Here is a 24,746-nt window from a genome sequence, read left to right as displayed (position 1 = left end):
TGCTTCTCTGCCGCTCACTGCACAGAACAGACGCCGAGAGAGGCGACACTTCTCCGGGAAAGTCAGACCTCGCGTTCGCGGGACAGCACTGGCGAAATCTTCCAACTGAACCATAGCTAAGGTTTATCCAAAAAAATCGCTAGGTTTGTCGGTATGAATATTCTATGGAAAAAATCTGCTAAAAAGGTCTGAAAGTTGCTAAATCTAGTGCTAAAGTCGCGCTCGTGTGTGTGTGAGAGACGCGGGAGCTGATGGCAGGGGGTGGTAGATATTTGTGGCGGTCGGTGTGGATATTGTGGATGAGTTCTTCTGTGTCATCACGTTCTATTAGTTCTACAGCTTCAGTTTCGGAACTTTCACGCTTAGTAACACATACAGCTGTTCCCTCACCACAGTGCAACTGTGAAAAGGGACTCCTTTCAAACAGTGTCGCGTTCCGAACGTTGTTTAAGTGACATTATTGCGGTATTGCGGTATTTAAAAAATTAATATCATAACAAAAATAAACACCGGTATTCGGTTTGAACCGGTATACCGCCCAGCACTAGTTTACAGTCCATGCCCCAGTGCCCCAGACTGGGAGACCATACTCAAATAGGATAACGGGAGAGCATATAACATCCTTGAATGACAAGAGCTCCTAATCAACCTACAACTGTCATCTTTGTTCAAACACTGGTTGAAAGCTAGAGCAGCATGATACAGCGTAATAAAATATACATTGTCATTTGGCCTAATGTGAAAGTCAATGTGATAGTGAAGGCAGCAATTAAATTTGTAAATATGCAAAATTAAATATATTGCATAGAGCCTTGGTTCATTTACCTGGAATGAAGACAGATTTTGGCCCAGTAGATCCAGAATTTTCAGTTTTGGTCAAGACTTTTCACTTTTGTTGTATTATTGACAAAACTATGCAAAAAATAAATGAAATAAATTACCCAACTGCCTCATTTTCGAGTAAATTAATTGCCATCTTGATGCAAAAGTGGAGCCATGCATGTTCTTGTACAGATGTCACCCTGAGAAACAATTAGTAACTAAACTGCACTGAAATGTAGCTACTTTGTTGTAGTTAAACACATGGTCGCCCGTTTAAACATTCATGATTTTTTGGTTGTTTTTTGTTATTGGGCTTCTCAGCAAGAATATTTGTATTTAATTGTATTTGCTGACAATATTTTGCTCATAAACATTGTGATTGTGGGAAATCTTTGTGAAATGTCATATAACTGTCAGCGCATTCTCATTAGAGTTCATTTATTTTCTCAAACACTCTTTATCTGTTTGTTGTGCGGCCCATGAGAGCTGCTGTCAGTGGGAGATGTGATGCACATGTAGTACTGGCTGAAGGGGGGTCTCTCTCCTCCTCCTTGCACATTTTGCAAATGGTACTGCACATTAGCGAGTGCACAATCTGTGCTAATTGGGAATCCAAAAGAGAGCACTCTCTCGCCCCCTCCTTTTACTAATGACAGCAGCAGGGTTTCAGCGGTCCCCTCCCCCCGACTCCATTGCTTTCTCTCAGTGTGCAAAAAAAGCACACTAGCTGCGGCCATGCTTGTGTGCCAGTGTTGGCAACAGGATTCTGCTACTCTGCAAAATCCTGTAATTGGGATTTTCAACAATGTTATGTGTACGTTTTAAACTGAATTGTTACAATAGTTACATATTATAATAATGATTACATTTTTAAATGTTAATGTCTCTAAAGAGCATGAAGTTTCTTATGCTCACCAAGACCAAAGATACAGTAAAACAGTAGGCTGATGTTGTGAAATATTATGTTTTAAAATAACTGTTTTACTTTTTTTGTATCATATAAAATGTTACTTATTCCTGTGATGGCAAAGCTGCTATTCAACTGCAAAGCAATTTTCTGCAGCCTTTACAACAGTCTTCAGTGTCATATGATCTTTCAGAAATAATTTTAGTATGATGATTTGGTGCTAAAATTTTGGTTCAAAGAAACAACTTTTGACTGGCAGCATATGCGTGTTTCCCAACGGTGCAGAAAAAAAAAAAGTTTGCATACACAAATCAGTTTTTCCATGACCCATCGTGTCACCTGCAGTGTTTACCGAGCTTTGACTATTTAAAATAAATAAATATAAATATATATATATAAATATATACACCACATGCATAATTATTAGGCACGTTGAATTTATCTTCAAGAATTTAGCAGTAAGTTTTAGAAACTCATTTTTAGTCAATTCTGCAATTCTTTCAGGGACAGGAGATGGAATAAAAATGAGCTCCTAAAACTTACTGCCAGATTCTTGAAGATAAATTCTTCAAGCAGTGGTACAAGAGGATGTGGTGCTGGTCCTTCAAGAGTGACTCTCAACTTATCTGTCCATAAATCCTATAAAAAATTAGTCCATGTATTTCACAAAACATCAGTATGTTATTCTTATTAAATGAGGGTCATTTTTTTTAGGATTTTTTATCCAAGCAAAGTCTCTGAGAACCTGACTCCTTGTAATTCTGGAGATTCCAGGAAGGTTGCAGTTCTGGAAAATGGTGGTTCTTGAGACTAAATGTTTCCTGATGGTTTTACATCTAATTCTTCACATTAATTCTTAATTCTTTTGCAGTTAACATGCGTCTTTTCTTCTCCACCTGTTTTTTTCTGACCACGCTGTCCCAGTGAGCATTTTGCTGTCCAATGGTCATGTCTTAACTTTGCAATTTCTGTATTGCATTAGTTTAGAATATTTCTCATGGGGATTTAATAATTTTTGACTTTTCAGTCTGATTTAAACCTCTTTTTTGGCTTATTTTATCTGTAAAAGAAAACATGCATAATAATTCTGCACACCTGAATATAAGGAGTTTTTCTCTTCCAGCATTCATGGGCAATTATATATCACTTATAAATTATTAAATACAAAAGTAATAGTAGTTATTAAGATTTATGTGGTATGGAATTGGTAAAATGTGCTTGGGAAAAAATTATTATCAGAATATCAACGTGCCTAATAATTATGCACGTGGTGTATAAATGTGTATATACACACACAAAATTTGTTACTTACAGTTATTATTTTGGAACAAATGTGAACTGTAATCTGTATGTACCTTGATAAGAAATATACTTTGCATTAATTAAAGGAACATTCATTTAATTATGATTTTTTTATATATATATTTTTAAATATTTAAACAGAAAAATGTGTCAACATTAAGTGAGAGTGGAACATGAAAACAGTGAGGACTTTTTTTCAGAACACCACTGCACCCCACTGACACAAACATACAGGCAACTAGAGGCTTTCTTTGACCTGATGTGCACTTCCTCTTTGTCTTCTAAAACCCTGCTGACCCTCCCTTGTACACTTTCTGCTGTCCAAACATTGTTCATCAGCACACTGTATTTGTGCGAACTCTCTCACCCTCTTCAGGGCGACATTAAAAACTTGCTGCTCAACCTTTAAATGTACACATATGGGCAGCTTTAAGTCAGCCGAGAGAGAGAGAGTGTGTGTGTGTGTTTGACACCAACCTAGTATGGGCTTTTCTGGTGGTGGAGGCAGAGGAGCCAGCAGAGTCTTCAGACACGGAGCGCTGGAAGAGCAGGGACAGAGGCCTCTCATATCTGGGGCTGAGATCCAGTGGCTCAGGAAAATCATCATCCGTTTCTGGCTCCACCACATCTATGAATTCAAACAAGTCATTCACAATTTTAATACCATTTACACTAGGGGTGTGCAATATAAGATTGACATTAGATTAGATTGTGAATGGTTACAATGTCCATGATCTGCCATCATGAAGAGATCATTGGTATTGTGTTATAGTGCATTCTATCAGTTGCAGTTCTATGGCTTTTTTTAATGATTATTTTAGTTTTTGATTAATATTTCTATTGCAGTTACGTGGCTGCAGTTCTTTGGCACCACAAAAGTTTATTGTTTGCATGCACTTAAATCCTTGCCAGTTTAAACTCTTAAACATTTTTACTCTCACAATGTTCTGTCATACAGTTTTCTGAGTATGAAGCCCAAAGTGTACAGACAGACACAGATAGTCAGCTGTCACACGAAGTGTGAGTACTGCACCAAGTTCTCTTTTATTTCTTATTGTGCCTAAATTGTCAAATACACAGGTTCACATAAACACAGTCAGTTATGTCTTAAAGTGAACATAAACTGTTGGAAGACAATCAGATGCGTGTCAGCATTTTGTGACAGCAGCCTAATAAACTGATGTCTATGCTATTAATTTGAATCAAAAAATGTAAGTAAAACAGAAAATCACTCACTGCTCTAGGTTAAATAACTTTTGTGGATTTAATAAGATCAATGCATATTTAATTAACACAGTAAAGACTATGCAGTGTTTTATTTTTACATTTGTTTATTCCATTTCTTACTTGAACGTTGCAGTTACATAGACCCACCTGTACTGTACTTGAAAATATTTGTATCTTTCTTGCATTGTATGCATGTTATTGTTTGTAATTTGCATCTTAAAATACTTAAAGGTGTCCTACTATTCCCCTTTTTACAAGGTGCAACATAAGTCTTAGGTGTCCACAGAATGTCTCTATGAAGTTTCTGCCTAAAAAGACCCCACAGATCATGCTGTAAATGCCCCTTTTTGGCTGGAAGCAAAAATATACTGTAGTCTTTGTGTCTCTTTAAATGCAAATAAGCTGCTGCACCCCACCACCATTTCCTGAAAAGGCTATGCCTTGACAGCTCATGCCTGGGCTACTATGACAACAACAAACAAAACATCTGGTTTGTTTATGATTACCATCTCTAGTTGTGTCCGAAACCGCTCCCTATCCCCTATATACTGCACTACATCAGGTGTCAGCCATTTTGTAGTGCTGTCCGAATTCTGAGCGAACGACTTCATTCCCTACATTCGTTCAATACTTTATACCCACAATGCACTCTGATTTTGAGTGTACAATCCATCAATCTTTTTGGATTTATTTAAATGTGGGATATTGTGATGTGTACATGTCTGGAAGAAAACTATTATGCCTAGTTCACACTAAAGGATTTTAAGCCCGATTTAAGCCTGATTTGCAAGTTAAAGAGCTCACCTACGGGTTGGGCTGTGATCGGGGGGAAATCAGCAGGTGATCAGCACTCTGCAATCTTTATGTGCAAACTACACAACGACGCAACAAAGAGGCTCGCTGATGAAAATATCTAGCATGTCCAATATCTAGAACGGTTGGCCGACTTGACACCACGTGGCTTGTCAGGTGTCATGACAAGCTACAGCCAATGAGAGAGCAAAGCATGGTTTGAGGTCACCAGACGAAAAACAGCAGCAGCAACAGGGCTTAAACAGTTTGGACAATAATCCAATCCCAAATTTTTTATTTTTTTTACAACAGATCATCAAACAGCTTGCAGTGCCAATTTCTTCCTGACGTCCATTTTCAAATGAACAACTGTTTCACGTGTTGTTTCGCGTCATGGCCATTCTGCTTCTCACGTGCGGTTTTGTGACAAAACATGGTTTAAGGACCAGATAGAGCCGTTGGCTGATAGAGTTGTTGTCAGCTCGTGTAGTGTGTAACCCCCGGTTGTGGATCATTTACGTAGTGTGAACACCACATAACTTAAAGATAGAAACTCAAGTCATGTAGTCTGAACAGCACAGCAATCCGCTGTCGTTTAAATTTGTGTAGTGTGAACTTGGCCTTACTGATGTAGAGCATAGCTCCCTTTGGAATGGATATATATATATATATATATAAACACACAATGCAGTTTTTTAATGTTTAAAATCCACTCCCTTGGCTTGCTTGGATAAGATGTTTGAAATAAACTAGTACTGAAGGACAGAGAGGAGCTGCACACAATCTTAGACACAAATCTGGATTTGATCAATTGCAGACTGTATATACTGTATATTCTCTAAATACACCATGAATCATACTCAAAACTCAACACACAAAAAATTATCATCAATAAGTGTTCCTACATTACCAGAAACACAAGCTGGTTTTCTGGGAACATTTTTATACACCCAGTGGATTGGTGGAAACAGTAGTATGAGTGAAGAATGTTGTCTTGCAGCACTGTGACGTTCATATCTGTAAAGACGTCATCTGCTGGTGCTACATTAATGCAGTACAAGAAGAGCAGGCAGACAGCATGTACAATGACCCGCGAGGAAGACAAGGAATTGTCTATTAAACAGCAGTACTCAACTGTTTGTGCTTTTATAATTCTATAATTCCTATTATAATTGTATGAAAACAGTGACCTAGACATTATTATTTAGAATTATTATTACAAAAAGTAATTGAGTAAATGACAAAACTATTATTTTTTATTTATTTTTTTTGGGTAACGATTTCCTGTATTCTGGTGAAGAGTCAATCAATACAAAACTCAACAAATTTACATTAATCGTATTCCCCACAGATGATATCAATCAAGAATACTGCAACATCTGCACTACCATTCAAATGTTTGGGGTCAGTAACTTTTTTGTATGCTTGCCAAAGCTACAGCAATGTCACATGGCCATTCAGAAACCATTCTAATTTGCTGATTTGGGTCTTATTGTACACACACAAAAATAACATTTATTTTAAAATCATAATATTTTACAATACTACTGTTTTTATTGGATTTTTTTTTTTTTGATCAAATAAATGCAGCCTTGGTGAGCACAAGTGATTTCTTTCAAAAAGAGACAGACATAGACAGACAGAATTTCTTCAGAAGTTTAGGACAGAGTGTAATTATTTTACAATTTTATTCGCATTAGTACATTTTATTAAAAGGGGAAAAAAGAGAACGATGTCAAATTTACAACAATAAATAAATTGAAGCTTGGGGCTTTGGAATGAGACAAAAAAAAGTCCAACAAAAATACATTTCGTAAGAAGTATTTGGAGTCAGAACTACATGTTTGCACTTTTGGGTTGATAGACTGAGGGTTATTCTGACTCTGTCTCATCCCCTTTGGGGAGTTTTGGGTTGTTGTGAAATTAAGTGCTGCAAAATGAAAAAAAAAATAAAAAATCTTTCAGCCACTGAAGTGTGTGCAGCATCTTTATTTTAGTGCTGCTTCTTACTGTCTAGACACAAAACTACATCTACAGCTTAATAAAAACAGGCCTTTGTTATTAGAGAAAGAAAAAAAAATTATATCAAGCAATAATTCTGTTCAACCATGTTCACCCTTAGAAAATCCTACAGCCCAGAGCAGGAATACTTTTGTGTAATGATTAGCAGGAAATGACTGTTCTCGTTGAAGATTTCATGGAAAAAATCTTCTAGAGTCTAGGTTGGAGAATGATCACAGTTTAGACCACCCTGTGCTAATGTCACAAATTAATGGAGTGCACAAAACAGAAAGAGTCATGATGACGGATACTGCAAAAATAGTAGCCTCCGCCTCGGACAACGCAAACATGGAACATTCACAGACTGCTTAATGCATACTGCATGTAAAACTGACAAGAGCTTTCTCCAAATGGCACAATCAAATCTGAAGCCCATAAACCTATTAAATAAGGCAGCGGCTATTTGCACTAAGTGTCCATAAACCTATTAAATAAGGCAGCGGCTATTTGCACTAAGTGTAAATAGCAATTTGATGTTATTTACACTAAGTGAAAATAGCTGTATTTTTTAGCGATATGCTATTTACACTAAGTGCAAATAGCTATAGATTCTATTTACACCATGTTAAAATAGCAGGATTTTCTGCTATTTATACTACTTAATACAAATAGTGGCAATTATCTGCACCTTAGTATTGTAGTACATAGGGCTGTGCAAAAAATCGTATGCGATTTTCATGCGCATCTCGTCAGTAAAGCCGCTTTACATACATTATAAAACAGTATGCAATAACAACGTATTGAGCGTAAATTATAATTTTAATTCAAATTATTAAATGGATGCCACCTTATTGGGACAATAAAACCATCCCTACACCGTCCCTAACCCTACCCGATACTTTATTTTCAACTTTTTTATTATTTCCTTCTTTTTTATTGAAAATAAATGCCTTTCCGATGTGATATGAGATTTGAAAAGGGAGGAAAAAAAGTTCGGCAAAAGGTGGGTTCGAACCCTGGTCGATCGCGTCAAAAAGACTACGACTTTACCATCTACGCCACTGGAGCTAGCCTTTGACAGCCGTCTTTTGGAGTCTTGACTAGTCCAATGTAAATTGACACTCCGATTAAATAAAGCCTTTTATTTGGCTCTGAATTGTGATTGTGTATTTTTTTATTCCTTACATTATATTTAAATAATTTGTGGTCTTATTATAACTATAAGAAAAACAGAAACTAAAATAGAAACAAAGAAATGTTAGCAAAAAATCGTTAAAGTTCGCTACCGTCATATCATTACAGACTGCACGATGCCACAACATATTTTCATGTCTGATCAGGGCGATAACCACCATAGACATTGATAATTAGAATCAATAATTAGATAATTAGAAATTGCAAAACTTTTTTCTCAAATATTGCCAATTTGAGAGAGAGAGAGAGATCTTTGCGCGTCTTTGCGTCTCCCTTTACAATGAGTGGGTTTACTTCAAAACTTCAATGTTTACTTCGAACGTATTCAACCACATGAGCATCTACACTATGAAAGCAATCTGGTTGAATGAATTTTTAACTACCTCTGGAAGTGGTCGAAAGTGAACAAAATCAAAACACTTCAGACCCTGTTTACATCTGTATTTAGAGTTGTGCACTTGTGATCGGAAAGACAAACATGCATCTTAAAAACAGGGCTTGTGATGTTGTTTTTTCAGTGCCAAGTCATTTCATCTCATCCAGGGCTCAACACTAAAGAAGGTCCAAGAAGAATGTGAAAGGTTCCAGTTAACAGGATATGAAAAAAATGCATTTTTAGCCACTTGCAAACTTAAACATTTGTTTTTGCGTGATTGTATGTAATTTGCACAATGGAATACACAACAAAACAATTTCAGACTTCAAATTCACAACTCGATACACAAATTAATTTCACTACAATATTGTAGATACAGACCTGCCACAGCAAACTCATAATAAAAATAAATAAATAAATAATAATCTCACCCATCTCCAATGCAATGTCAACGTCTGGAGTTGGTGTGAAATCAGTGGCATCCATGCTGTCCTCATCATCGGCCTGTGCACGACCTCGACTACGAGACCTGCAACACAAACAAGACAATATTGCTAATATTCCACAATAGCTGAACAATACTGTTCTACAAACACACACAACACTCCAAACAGTCATTTCTATAGCCTGAACTGTTTTCAGATCGGTGTGCAAAGCAGAAACCAAGAGCACAGCAAACCTGTGAGTCTTAACCAGCTCATCTAACTAGTAAACTGTTCTTTTGATAGGATCAAGGTTTTAAAAAGAAAAAAAGAAAAAAAGAGTTTTGTGAATGTGCAGCATTTGGCAGTGGGTTTAATAAAAATAAATAAATAAATAATAATCTCACCCATCTCCAATGCAATGTCAACGTCTGGAGTTGGTGTGAAATCAGTGGCATCCATGCTGTCCTCATCATCGGCCTGTGCACGACCTCGACTACGAGACCTGCAACACAAACAAGACAATATTGCTAATATTCCACAATAGCTGAACAATACTGTTCTACAAACACACACAACACTCCAAACAGTCATTTCTATAGCCTGAACTGTTTTCAGATCGGTGTGCAAAGCAGAAACCAAGAGCACAGCAAACCTGTGAGTCTTAACCAGCTCATCTAACTAGTAAACTGTTCTTTTGATAGGATCAAGGTTTTAAAAAAAAAAAAAAGAAAAAAAGAGTTTTGTGAATGTGCAGCATTTGGCAGTGGGTTTAAATTGCATCTTCTCTTTCAAACAAGCACTTCTACTTCAAAAAGTCAGAAACTGTCTGACACTGTGTTATCGTGCAGTACAGACTCTTTTACTCACAGGATGAGTGCTGATATATGGGTTAGTGATCTTCATGACAGTGCGGGTCAGTGTGCGAGTCTCCACCCTTCCCCCACCAGCACTAACCAACATGTCAACACGCATCTAGCAGCCAATGGAGGCTCAGTGTGGCCTGCAGCAAGTGCTCGGCTGCTCGTCACTATGGTTACAAAATCTAGTTCCCTACAACAGACACGATCAAGAGGTGAACCAAAAAATGTTAAATATAAAACCCCTCTACACATAGCACACTCTATGGAGATCCATTGTAGACAGGTTTTGAGCATATCCATTATTTATTTGTTTTAAATTGAACCTTAAAGTGTATAAAAAGTCTGCTCAATGTGTGCTGCCTTCTTTTTACAGTAGATGTCAAAATTCACTTTACGTTTAACAGCATTAGCATACCATATCTTGTAAAATATAATAAACATTTAGTTTCAACTAGATTTGTGTTTCCAGAGAAAACAAATAACAGCATTTTCAAGTTTTACACACCAGAGCCGTGTTGCACCATGTCTCTCTTGGTGTCACTGTGGTTTTGTTAGCAGTGTATTAGAATAAAAGCATAACACATTGCTAAATTAGCTCCTTGAATTGATTACATCATGTAAATAAAATAAATAGAAAAAGAAAGAAAGTTGGGATGGCACATATGTTCTTCAGATAGATTACACATCTAAACCAGTCCACAGCGTGCACGGTTTAAACCTACTAAAATTGCCAGACATAATGCATCTTTTGTCACTTTGGTCAAAAACAGAGAACTTCAAACAGGTTAAACTGTTGCATCCATGTTTTATTGTTCAAAGCCACAAGATGCCAAAATCATGCCACGGCTATCGCTACGTCAATCATTGCAATTTCATTTAATGTTTTGCTAAGATCTTATTTTTTAGAAATCGAGGAATCACGATTTTGAATAGAAATATTACCAAACGTTAGAATTAGACACTTTGACAATATGCCAATGATTAGTGCTGGGCGGTATACCGGTTCATACCGAATACCGGTGTTTATTTTTGTTATGATATGAATTTTTAAACTACCACAATACCGATGTATGTCGCTTAAACAACGTTCGGAACGTGACACTGTTTGAAAGGGGTCCCTTTTCACTGTTGCACTGTGGTGAGGGAACAGCTGTATGTGTTACTAAGTGTGAAAGTTCCGAAACTGAAGCTGTAGAACTAATAGAACGTGATGACACAGAAGAACTCATCCACAATATCCACACTGACCGCCACAAATATCCACCACCCCCTGCCATCAGCTCCCGCGTCTCACACACACACACGAGCGCGACTTTAGCACTAGATTTAGCAACTTTCAGACCCTTTTAGCGCATTTTTTCCCATAGAATATTCATACTGACATACCTAGCGACTTTTCTGGATAAACCTTAGCTATGGTTCAGTTGGAAGATTTCGCCAGTGCTGTCCCGCGAATGCGAGGTCTGACTTAACCGGAGAAGTGTCACCTCTCTCGGCGTCTGTTCTGTGCAGTGAGCGGCAGAGCAGTACAAAACAGCATTTCCAAGCACCTGTCGCTTGCTGATTGTTTGGAATTATAAATATGAGTGTAGTTCATCTGTTAATATCACATGCACTTTTTTGTTTGTTGTTTTTTTTAGTTTGTTACTCAAGACGCAGGCAGTGCGCCGCATGAGAAAAAAAGTAATATAGCCAAAACAACCGCATAGCCGCTCTTTAGTGTAGATGCATGTTGATTTTATCAGACGATGCCGCGATTATAAATGAGAGTGACTCCTGGTTAACATTAAAAGGGGTTGTGTTTAGTCACTATTTAGTGTGGTATTTTTTGACAATATTCACTCATGACAGTAAAATGGGCATTCTAAGTCAATATACTGCAGTATTTCCTCTCTCAATCAGTAGAAAATATGGTTAACACCTGGTCATAATTTTGAAAAATACCGTGATATAAATTTTTGGTCATACCTCCCAGCACTACCAATGATAACAGCAAAGAGAAAAGAACGATCCAACCACATGTCTCGGCACGTTATTAACCACTCACATGTGACGCGCTCATATCGCTAGGTGCCATTCACACAGAAAGAGCTTTTGTGTTGAAAAAGATGCAACGCGGGCAGTGGAATAGGAAAAAATGCAAGAAGATGGGAGTGAACTTCTTTTAATTTGAGCGCTGCATTTCTAGACTGCCGTTCCATGCATGAGACGCTGCAAGAGACGCTAATGCAACAGTCAAATGTGTCCATGTTTACACAGAAAAACAATGGAAAAGCAGCGCAACCGAATAAATAAAAAAAAACCCTATAAAGAACTACTACTCTATGTCTGATGTTTCATGTTTGCATCACAGGCTGAAAGCTGCTGTTATTTTTACAGAACATTTAGCCTACAGTTAATAATATCTACTTGTGTTATACCTTAAGTCATTTTGAATTTGAATTACCTTGACTTGCGAGGTTTTTAAAGCATTTTCCTCGTATTATTTCTGAACATATAATATGTATAAGACAAGTTTGTACAAGATGTAGTTGTAGTTCATGCATAATTTCTGCTAAGATATTCAACAAGTGATTTGTTTAACATTTAACTAGAGGGTTACTTGAATCATGTTGTAGTTACATTTTCAAGTTGACTAGTTAAAAATCTTAAAAATCGGGAAACGGTCAAACGTTCTGAAAAAAAAATCAAGATTTAAATTGTTTGCCAAATCGCCCAGCCCTACATCAGAGTCTCACACGTGGAACTATAATTGAGTGGATTTAGTACCACATTTAAATACAGTCATCCCTCCTGAAACGTTGGTCCTCTTTGCAACATTAAAGAAAAAAAATGATTCAGCCTAAACCGTGAAAGGATTATATAAAAAGTAAGCAAAACTCTCCATTTATAAGAACTGAAGCTTTTTTTAATGAAAGCTCACTGACTTTAGCATTCTAGCTCAAAGAAGCAACAAGGCATACTGAATCTCTTATCTACACTTTGTTGGTTATAATAAGAGGATTCATTAAAGTTAAACTTTTATTCACATATAACCACTCATTAACGTACATACATAAAGCACATCAAATAATGTAAACAGAAGCTCAAACGTGTTTTACACATGAGGTTTGTGAGCTGCTTTACCATACTAGATAAGCTCTAAGTATGTTCATTGATCTATGCCTATATGTGAATAAAAGCCTAAATTAAATATTGTCATGACATAACTGTATGAAAAACTTGCATTATTATCATTAATACATCTTCATATTCATTTTAATATCAAAACAATGGTACTTTTGGCATAACAAATGTGTGCTGTCATTGTCGATTAACTTGAACAACAGTATATATATTAAGATAAGTATATATTATTAAATAAGTATATATTATTTTAGAGTGTTTTGATCCTTTAAAGTCCACACAAGGGCAACCATGGCACTTTTTCAAAGGATCCAGTGGTTCTCAGAGGACTAAGAACTACAGACCTAAAGCTTCACACATACAACTTTCAACATATACAAGTTAACAAACCTCACATTGAATGTGGCTGTATCTAAACACATTACATGCAAAACAAGTTTACTATAAATACATCAAAATACAGTCCAACACTGGATGAAACCCAAATAATTGTGGGACTTGAAAACGACTTTTCTCCCCAAGCACAATGCAGAATGGGTAGAATAATAGGCATCACATTTCCAGGCTAAGGTTTCTGGATGGAGATGGATACTGCTGCTGCCTGCTAGCCTGGCGCCCAGCGCTCTGATCAATGACCTGCATCATTGAAAATGCAGGCTATTGTGCTGTGCTCGAGACAGGTTTAATCCAGGTCAACAACCCCCTCCTCTATAATGTGTCTCTCAAAAGATTCACATTACATGCGATATCTTGCCCAGCGACACAACAACTGAAGGCTAGCCAACTTCCCTAATGCTATTTAGCCTTTAACACCAGAGTGAAATGCTGGATAACCAGTGAAGGTCAGCTTTCAAGTGTTGAATGAAAAAGTACACTGCAACAAAAAAAAAAAACATTCACTTAAAAGCAACACAATAGCTGAACATTTAGTTTCTACTTAATTTGTTGAAACTACCTGAATCAATTTTCTTTCCCTAACTGAAACTGGGCAATGGATGTTTAGTTCTAAGAATGTTTTGCATAGGACTGGACCAGGAGAATGAATGTTGAAATGAAGTGATATTTTATGTATTTGTGTTAAGTGTTTAATTTTCAGTTATGTTTGACATTTAAAGGAGTTTCTGTTATGTTTAAGTTTTTAATTTGCCACTGCTGAAAAGTGGAGCTTATGGTTAGGTTGTGGGTGGCTACATGCATTAATTTGAAAGTATGTTGCTCCACTCAAGCAAAACAAGCAATAAGCTAAAGTCAGTGCAGTGAACCTTTTACTTGTTCATTGCAAACATTTGCTATGCAAGCTGTTTTAATCGCACAATAACAATCAAGAGTTCATGTTACTCACTTTTTATATGTAATTGGTTGTGCAATGTATTGACAAAAGTTAGATAGACTTTACCTTAAATCATTTACGTTAAATTTAGGTAGCCTCTGCACAACATATAGGATGAAAGCAACCCAAACAAATTAAGCACAAATTATAACCTCAGTTTTATTGAGTAGATTCTGTAAGTCTACTGCTGTGGTATATCTTATATTTCCAAAAAAGCTTTACATGATGTTCAAACAAAATCATTTATTCTAAGTTGCCAGTTCCTGGCCAGCCAATCAAGATGTAACGTGGGTTTATACGCTGATCAAAAGTCTTGCTACACATGAAATTAAGGGTCAGTGCTGATCCCTATGGAAGTGTTAAGTGAAATGTTAATGTTGCTTCACCAATTACTGCTAAAAGCAAATACCAGTCACTACTTGCTGATGTGTGACAGGAAATGCAAACGGTCTACCATAATATGTAGAGAGCAGGCCAACCAAAGGATGTCACCTGATTTTGGAACCAACAACATCCAGTGTTATAACCTTTAAAACAAAATGATGGCAAACTTCTATACACATGTACACATCTTTCGTCATGTAGAAGAAAACTTAGTAGCAGAAAGCTTCAGCTCCACAGTGAGAAATTTAGAGACAAGCTGTAATAATTGCAACTCCAAGTGCTTATCTAAAATAGATGTTTTATTTTATCAGCAAAGAACAATGTGCTCTAGGCTATCTGATACTATTTTACATGTACACATACCTAGGGCATAAACAGTGTATTGTGTAACCAGGGCAAGTGAACGCGAATGATCACGTACTCTGCTGCAGAGTACATTTAAAACTATCAGGGGGTCTGATCTCTTTTTTTCTTTTACGTATGTGTTTTAATCAAATAATAAAAAAAATAAGAAGCTAATGTCATTCAAAACTGCAGTGCTTTACAACTATAGGACAGGAAGAGCTAAATAAACTTATCACTGCATCTAAACCAACAACATGTTTATTAGATCCTGTACCCACTAAATTACTGAAAGAGTTGTTACCTGTAGCAGAAGAACCGCTTCTCAATATTATTAACTCGTCGTTATCTTCAGGTCACGTCCCACCATTCAAGCTGGCGGTTATTAAGCCTCTTATTAAGAAACCAAAACTAGATCCTAGTGAACTGGCAAATTACAGACCCATCTCAAATCTTCTGTTTATGTCTAACATTTTAGAAAAAGTTGTGTCTGCTCAATTGTGCTCCTTCCTGCAAAAAAAATATGAAGAATTTCAGTTGGGTTTCAGGCCCCACCATAGCACAGAAACTGCACTTGTTAAAGCGGTCATATGATGCTTTTTTTAAAGATCATTATTTTGTGTATTTGGTGTAACAGAATATGTTGACATGCTTTAATTTTCAAAACACACATTATTTTTCAAATACTGTACATTATTGTAAAAAATGTAAAAATGTACAGAAATGTAACGCCCCTTACCATAATCACGAGATTCATCTTTCAAAATAAATGTAAAGACAGTAAATAATGTCATTAGTTTCAGAAGCGCCAGATTGTCATAGCAAAGTCAGAATTACCTCCTCTCCTAGGTTCACGAAATGGTTGTCCATAAAATGCATTGCTGTTCTGTTGTAAGTAATCTTAAAGATTCCTAAATGCATCTACTTTCAGAAGGCCAAATAAAGTGCTTTTGCTTTCGCCTAGAAACACACAGTGTCTCCCTGACATGCTGCTTCAACACTAACTGTGGTTACTGAAACCACGCCTTCTTTCTTTGCATGCACATTTGGGCGGCATTATGCAAATATTTCCACATAGTGAGGTAGATATGTGGGGGCATGTTAGAACGAGCCGTTTTAAGGGGGCGTGGCAGAGTGGTTTATCACTTTGTCTATTTAAATGGGGAGTCATCTCAATTAAATCCAGTAAAGTATGGAGTGCCACAAGGATCTGTCCTAGGCCCGCTACTATTTTCAATATACATGTTGCCTCCTGGTAATATTATTAGAAAATACGGGATTAGTTTCCATTGTTATACTGATGATACTCAACTATATATTTCAACAAGAGCAGATTAAACTTCTAAATTGCCTAAGCTAACAGAGTGTGTTAAAAATGTAAAAGACTGGATGACCAATAATTTTCTCCTATTAAATTCGGATAAGACCGAGATATTATTATTGGACCAAAAAACAGTATACACAGAATCTTTTAGATTACAATTTGCATCTAGACGGATGTACTGTTACTTCCTCTACAGTCAAAAATGTGGGTGTTATATTAGACAGCAACTTGTCTTTTGAAAATCATATTTCCCATGTTACAAAAATAGCATTCTTCCATCTTAGAAACACTGCCAAGCTATGAAACATGTTACCTTTTTCTGATGCAGAAAAGCTAGTTCATGCATTCATGACCTCTAGACTGGACTATTGTAATGCACTGCTAGGTGATTGCCCTGCATCTTTCCAGGTCAAGAAAATATGATCATATTACCCCAATTTTACATTCTCTGCACTGGCTACCTATTAAGTTCCGTATCAGTTACAAAATGTTAGTACTTACTTTTAAGGCCCTAAATGGTTTAGCTCCTGCATACCTAACTAGTCTTCTATCACGCTACAATCCATCACACTCCCTAAGGTCGCAAAACTCTGGACTTTTGGTAGTACCTAGGATAGCAAAGTCCACTAAAGGAGGTAGAGCTTTTTCACATTTGGCTCCCAAGCTCTGCAATAGCCTTCCTGATAACGTTCGGGGTTCAGACACACACTCTCTGTTTAAATCTAGATTAAAGACATCTCTTTGGTCAAACATTCAAATAATGCATCTCATAATCTTGTACTTCAGTTACATCTGATCAAATGCACATTTTCTTTTTTTGCTTGGGTTGAACACATCATTTTATGCTTAGTTGGAACAGCAGCTACGCTAATTTTTCTCTATTACCTTCTCTGTTTCTGCCACAGGATTGGCATCCCATGCATGGTAACTAGGAATTACACAAGCTTCAGTCTGGATCCAGCCCTTACAAAAACTTGAGATGACCGAACACCTGAGAAGAGATGATGCTAACTCCCCAGAGGACCTCAGATGATGCCAACCCCCAGACAACATACAAAGCTACCAAATTTTGCATTACATGACATTAACTAACTGCTTGATTTTTACCATACATTTCTGCCATATGGACATCAACTTAGTCACCACTGATAAGCTATTACTAAATATAATGTAGAAACTTAAAATTTCTGTAAAGCTGCTTTGCAACGTGAAAAGCTCTATATACAAATAAACTTGAATTGAACTGAATTTAATTCACATTGAGAAAGATCTGCATAATACATAAAATCAAGGCCTCTGGAGATTCTTGTTTTGCTAGCAGGGTCATACTAAATGGATTTTACGTGTACTTTATCATCAGGGGTAACAAGGTAAACAAGTGATGGGATTTGGGGTAATGAGTAACCTGAAGGCAAATAAACAGCCGTTAAGCAGTGCTGAGATGCACGGATGGTCAGGATGCTCCCAGAATTGTGCTCATGGCATTTACAGAGCTCTGCACTAGTCTGCTAATACGTAAAACACAGGACCAAAAATACAAAATTCAAAGGATTACAGGGTAAACAAAATGAGTAAACTCAGCTCGTAAAAATATTAAATAAAACCTTGATTATTCCCTATACACACATAAATCACTGATGCAAAAGTAAAAAATAAAAATAAACTGCAGTTCAAATGTTTTGGATCAGTAAGATTTTTTTTTTTTTTTACCTCTGTGCCTTATTTACACCTAGATTTTGTATATTCGTACATAAAATGTACAATATCAGTACCAAAATGGTACGATTTTGTACCTTTTGAAAAAGTATCGCCCCATTGACCGCTTTTGTACCTTTTTTTTTAAAGTGTGATCGCAGATTTGGTGCTCTAGAAACATGTAGGCCTAGACGTGATGTTATTTATTTACTTAATTAGGTATTTATTTATTTATTTACATGTGTGTGTGTGTGTGCATGTACGTGTATATACAGTATATTTGTGTGTTTGTGTGTATTAGGGATGTAACAAGTACCGGTTTGACGATAAATCATGATAAAATTCCCCACGGTTAGTATTACCGTTTCATCTTTTAATTATCATTAAAACCGTATTAGATTACCGCGATTTGAACAACTCGTGATAAATAAATACTGTCCAGCATAAAGCACAGTTTTAAGTAACAGTCTCACGTGCGCACAGCACGCAGAGTAGTTTCGTTTTGAGTGAAAACAGGGCGGAAAAGCTGGGAGGTTTTAAAAGAGTGCTAAGAGAATTATACAAATGAAAAGTATATAATGTATATAAGACTTACATACATTCAGCCTGTGTGCAGTTTCAGTCTGGCCAAAAACTGATCGAATTTACATGCCCTGCTGTAAATTTTTACCGGTTGATGAAAAACAAGCTTATGTGGATTCTACACATTTAAACAATTCAGATTAGCTATCTAGAATAATTTATGGAGCAGATAAAATACATATAATCAATTATCATTTTGACTTCTCTTTTCTTAATTTAAAAGCTGAAATGTGAGGTTTACCTTTTTCTTAAACTTTTTCCGTGCTTTATGTGAACATTTACGTTAGATATTTCAACATGCTATTAAACTGTTGTCAGTCAAGTTGTCATTTAAAATCCGAACATCATTGGTAATGTTATTGTTTTAGTGATTATGTAAACGAAAAGTCATTTTATTTGTTCTTTGTTGATTTGAAGTGATTTATGTGTTGGTACTTTTTTAACATCTCCAGCACATTTTAACAATACTGTTATAATACTGATAACCGTGATAATTTTGGTCACTATAATCGTGATAAGAAATTTTCATATCGTTACATCCCTAGTGTGTATACACAGTGTTTTCTTGGTTCAGTACTTTTTATTTTTTGTAATAAACTTCAGAATGATTCTTTTAGATTTATGCTTGTTCAGAATCCATATCAAAAACTATGATTAGATGATTGGCTATCAGAGTGTGAATCCATCTGATTTAACTTTTTTGGTAAAATTCATAAGTCAAACTCTGAAAAATACACTGTAAAAACATAAAATAAAATAAAGATTAAGTTAGAAAAATGTTAGATAAAAGCATTTTGTTTGGATCAGACTTTTGGACCCCCCTCTATACAATTCGGATAGCAATAATAAACAAATTTAATGAAACATGTTCAATTACTCCTGTACATGAAATAAAAGTTAAAATTGCATGACTATCAATTTGAAATTTCCTTCCCCCAAAAACTCATGGCCACAGTCACGGCACACTGGTGAACAGCAGGAGAAAGCACAAGAGAGTGTACGAGCAAGAGAGAGAGTGCCAGAAAGAGAGAGAGCAAAAGGGAAGCAGAGAGGGGGAAAAAAGCTTACAGTGCAAGTAGTTCCAGCACAGAAAGGAGGAGCCTAAAACCCGGGCCGGACTGACTGGCTGAAACGCGGCACACCCCCTTCTAACAGCACTGCTGTCTCCCCACAGACACCTTAACTATTTCCTCACCTTGTGCTTATGCCTAGACAGTTCAGACTTCTTGACTTATTGAAGTAAAGCTACCCGCAACAGCAACAAAAAAACTGTCTCTGAGGAGTCTGGAGTTTGGCCCACAAAATGCTATCATAGGTTTGAAGAAAAAAGAAAAAAAAAATTCCACAACCTTTTGAGGAAAAAAAAAAAAATTCAAGCAGGCCCACACATAATCTGTGACCAGAGTATTTGAGAAATTGAATGCCCCAGAATTTAAACACACACCATTTACAAGTTCTACACATCACCAACCCTTGTATTTTAGTGCATTAAACATTTCTGCCTAATTAAGTGCAGAAGAAACCGAAGTAATTTACAGATTTTGTCTAAACTGGTTTAGAGATAAAGTGGTGTTTTTAAATGACAGACAAGAACAAATCTGTAGCATCACATACATTCAGTTTATAAAAAAGCCAATCATCTTTTAGCTGTCAGCAACATCCAAAAAGTTGACAGGACCACTGTACATATAGCTGTGGACTGGATTTAGGTATGAGAATATGGCTGAAGATATTGTCATAATAAGAGTACACTGTAGTTAGCAAGGTAAGGTAATCAGTTACACCCAACTTTAAGATAATAAACTGCGAGATTAAGGTAGTAGAACTTTAGATTTTTTTAAACAAAAAATATTGACTGAGTAAGATAACTCATACAAGATTAAATATAATTCTTCCTTGTGTTCATTTCTGTGAAAAACATGACTTGATTATCTCTAAATAAATGACATTATTTCTAACAGCAAAGCAACAATATTCTTCGTTTTTAATCAAGAAAAATGCCTGACAAGGAAAACACTTTTAACAGGAAGCCAGCTAAGTATGTTGACGCCCAATACCATTGAAATGTATTAATTCTTGTCACCAATTTCAATATTACATTATTCATTACACCATATTCATTATTACTAGCCTAATTAACATAAGTTAAAAAATAGTCTTCGCTGTAACAATTAAATATGCATTTATTGTTATTAAAGTTACAAAAGTGATTCAGTGAAGAGTAGTGAGTGATTTTCTTTGCCTTTTGTTTTTTGATTTACACATTAAGGGAACAGCTAGCAACAGGTATACTGGGTTGCAGTGTCTTTAAGAATTAATTCACAGATTTACTATGTTGACATACACCCGATTTCCCCCCAAATGTTTGTGTTAAGACATAACCAACTTTTACAAGGATACTCGCAAAGACGGGCATTTTGGCACAAGCATTGTGTATTTGATCATTCAAGTGCAATAAGCCACCAAAAAGACCTCAATTCAGCACTTGCACGATGTGAGACCAGCGGTTTTTCTGTGAATGTTTCAGGTATGTGCTCACAGAAAGTCTTTCAGACAGTGTGTGCATACGGAATTGAGGAATTCTTCTTTTTATCTGATACATACCAAAACACGTCAAATACAAGCTTTCAAAATAGCCTCGCATTTGACCTACCTAGCAGCTTACTCTTGCAAAGAACCGCTTACTTAGGCATGTCAGTGAACAGACAACAGACAAGCTCTTAGTGGTAACCCAATGTTTCACAGACTGATTTTCACAATCAAACATGGAAATGCATAAGAGTCCAAATGCAACAGTTCAGCTCAACTATACATATCTAGCTCTCTGTTTACTTTCTCAGGAATCAACAAGCAAAGTACAGTGTTTCCACTGCCATTATATTATGGGGGGGGATTTGCATTGCTGTTTATGCAAGGTCAGAAAGCTCTCTGATTTCATCAAAAATATCTTAATTTGTGTTGTGTCTAACGAGTTTGGAACGATATTGAAGGTGAGTAATTAATTACAGAATTAAACATTTTGAGTGAACTATCCCTTTAACTCTTTCCCCGCCAAACACCGAATTTTCCATTATTCATGAGACGACGCTTCCCTGCCAAACACGGAATTTTCGGTGTTTTCACTGTTATATGCTAGAGGCGCTATTACGCATCTCCTGAATGAGTATAGAAAGTGCTGATCAAAAACACAGACCAAGACGACGCAGAAATGAGCGACTTTGCTCAAAATATTTCTTTTTTTTACGAAACCTCCCTTTATTCAAGTGTTGATTAAAAGAACGCTTGAAGCTAGAATAAAACTAGAATATAATTGTTTTTTTGTTTTTTTAATTAGAGGGTCTGATCTGTATTTTGATGTATTGCATGATCAGATATTCATACAACAAAATATTCAGGGGGGCATGAAATCTGAAATCAAAAACAAAACTTTTTTTCAAAAACGCTGGTGGGGAAAGAATTAAGCTGGGATATGTAGTATTTCAAAACAAATCACACACATTACCTTTATACATACCCATTTGTCAGAGAGGGAAAGTGTTTTTGGGGAAACGTATAAAAGCATTCATAATTTTGAAACCAGTCCTCTTGCTATGCTGCAGAAAACAGACACTTCCCCTTTAAACAAAACACTTTTTCACTCAGTTCAGACAACTTTAAAACTGAGATCTCAACTGAATGCGTTTCGTGCATTGAGACACAACCTTCATGGTGTGAACATGGCGTGTAGGTCCAAAGAGGGCTGTACCTGCAGTATCAGGTACCTCACTAATCTGCCCTATATCTGCACTGTTTATTTGACAGCCAACACTTGATCTCATAGTGGAGGCCCTGTATTCCCACCACAGGCGTGATACTCAAACACCCTGACTAAACTACTCTTAAAGAAATGAAAGGTCTAGGCTATGTATTGTAAGATCGCTTTTCATTATAGTCAACCCAGGGTATTTAGAACTTATGTCATAATTAGTGGAATGTAATAAACAGAATTTGCCTTGTTCAGCATCATGCTGTGCGAACCTGTACTTCATGAGTGGATATTTAAGAATGAATCTCCACGGTGTCAGCATGCCCATGTACTGTACAGCCTCTATAGAACTCTATAGAAAATACTCAACAAAGCAAAGGAAAGATTTTTAAGCCCAATTTAAATATAAATAAATGAACTCTTCCCATCGGTTTCTCCCACAAAGCTATTGTATGGCTTCAGAAGATTTGGGCTAATATGGACCACTTTTATGGCGTGGTGCTTTTGTGTCCTTTTGGTAGCTTGAAAGACTGTTCCTATTCAATGTAACAGCATGGAAAACGGCCTTCAGATTTTCTCCTTTTGTGTTGCACAGAAGCAAGCAAGTCTGACTTTTTTGGAGAAACATTTGTAGCAATGTTTTTTTTTGGGTGAACTACTGGGTTATTTAAAAAAAAGTGTGTGGGGGGGGGGGGGGGGGGGGAGTAAAGTGGCAGATTATAGTTGGGCAGAAACATAAAAAAAGGACGACGGCATCCATAACCTGATGATGTGTCACATCAGCCATATCCAGTAGACGGTTCGGTTGACTATAATGAAAGCAATCTAGATTTGTTGAGTCGTGCCACTCACGTCCGGTGTAGACACAGTATTATTCGAAATACAGCCAGTCTAAAATTTTCCCTTTTGTACGCCCCATGTTGTACGAGAGCAGATTTATTTTAGAGCCAAAATCAACTTGGCAAAAAGAAAATGTCGTCCTTCTAGAGCAGCATCTCCTTGTGTGCCTCACAGAGCTCTTCCACACTAATGCACATCGACACACTTGAAAGCCTCTTCCAGGTGCAGCAGAATACTTCACCAGAATACAGTCCTCTCAACACACACACACATATATATACTGGTAGGACGGCACGATTAATCAAAATGTATCAAATCTCAAAGTGTACAATTTCAAAGTGAAGCATGCCACTGTGTTTTAACATGTGAGCAGCTTCCACACCGCCGGTGTTTGAATCATCTCAGAATGAATGGCTCTGTTTGCAGTAAATGCAGACATGGAGCTTGTGTGGAGTAGAATTGGCTCTGAGTTTGGGTCACTTATAACGTGCATTTGGGAACACAACACGTGACAACCATCTTATCTCATACTCGTAATCAGCAGCTCCCTGTGGTTTCACGCCAAAATAAAAGTTTGATGAAAAAACATTTGAAAATGAAGAAACATTTAGTCCTGTAATTTTACAAAGTAATGTAAAAACCCAAAACATTAATATGTAATGTAGAATAAAATAAAGTAAAATAATAATTATGATGACAATAATGATGATGATGATTATTATTATTATTATTATGATTACCATAATGACAATCACAACATTTTGGCCAAATCATGCAGCCTTACAAACACAAACCCGGATTTTTTTTTTTTTAAATCACATTTCAAATGACAAAACTGGAATAATAAAAAAAAAATAATAAAAAAAAAAAAAACATTTCCACAAACCATGCAGCCTTGCATATTGGGTTAACCAACACACTCCCTGAACCTTAATGTGCATCTAACCCTAATCACATGATTTATCCAGAAAGTTTCTTAATAGAAAGCGATTAAATAATTCACTGTGCTTAATGAATAGTTTAAATGGGCATAGGGGAGTTCAGAAGATAAGCTGGAAAACTGGCTAATACTTTAATACTAAAAAAGAGGGGGAGGGGGGATGACAGGGGGGCAGGAAAGATAATAAGTTCATCATAATCACATGACAGTATTAACTAGCCTCATAAATCACCATAAATAATCACAATTGTTCCTGGACTTAAGTCTTATTGATTCAATCTGATTTCTGGGCAAATGATAACCTTCAGTTCAGCCAATCCATGGCATATCACGAAGTACTAAATAACATATGACTCATAAACCTGAAATTGTCCATGCAAGTGTCAGCGGTTTCATTCATTAAGCCCTAATATAATTAACCAGCAATTTGTCAAAGTTATAACATTTATTCTTCTTTAAGCAACACAAGTAAAATGCAAAGCAGACACAAGATCAGCTCTCAAGGTGTGTCATCACATGCAAAGACCTTCAC

General features: G+C 36.5%; 1 protein-coding gene across 1 annotated transcript in view; it reads right to left on the bottom strand.

Annotated features, from left to right (window-relative positions):
* The window catches only part of kmt2ca (lysine (K)-specific methyltransferase 2Ca), a 168,146-nt gene that overhangs the window by 112,839 nt on the left and 30,561 nt on the right, over window positions 1-24,746 (bottom strand). Inside the window, exons 3-4 of the mRNA XM_016231219.1 lie at window positions 9,451-9,548; window positions 3,509-3,659 (exon numbers count right to left, since the gene is read on the bottom strand). Of these exons, the coding sequence (XP_016086705.1) occupies window positions 3,509-3,659; window positions 9,451-9,548 (249 nt within the window). The remainder of the gene's footprint in view (window positions 1-3,508; window positions 3,660-9,450; window positions 9,549-24,746) is intronic.

The sequence above is a fragment of the Sinocyclocheilus grahami genome, unplaced genomic scaffold (assembly GCF_001515645.1).
Source record: "Sinocyclocheilus grahami isolate Dianchi unplaced genomic scaffold, SAMN03320097.WGS_v1.1 scaffold385.1, whole genome shotgun sequence".
In the NCBI taxonomy this organism is placed as follows: Eukaryota; Metazoa; Chordata; class Actinopteri; order Cypriniformes; family Cyprinidae; genus Sinocyclocheilus; species Sinocyclocheilus grahami.
The sequence above is the reverse complement of the archived record's forward strand: the minus strand, read 5'-3'. Positions and strand labels throughout refer to the sequence as shown.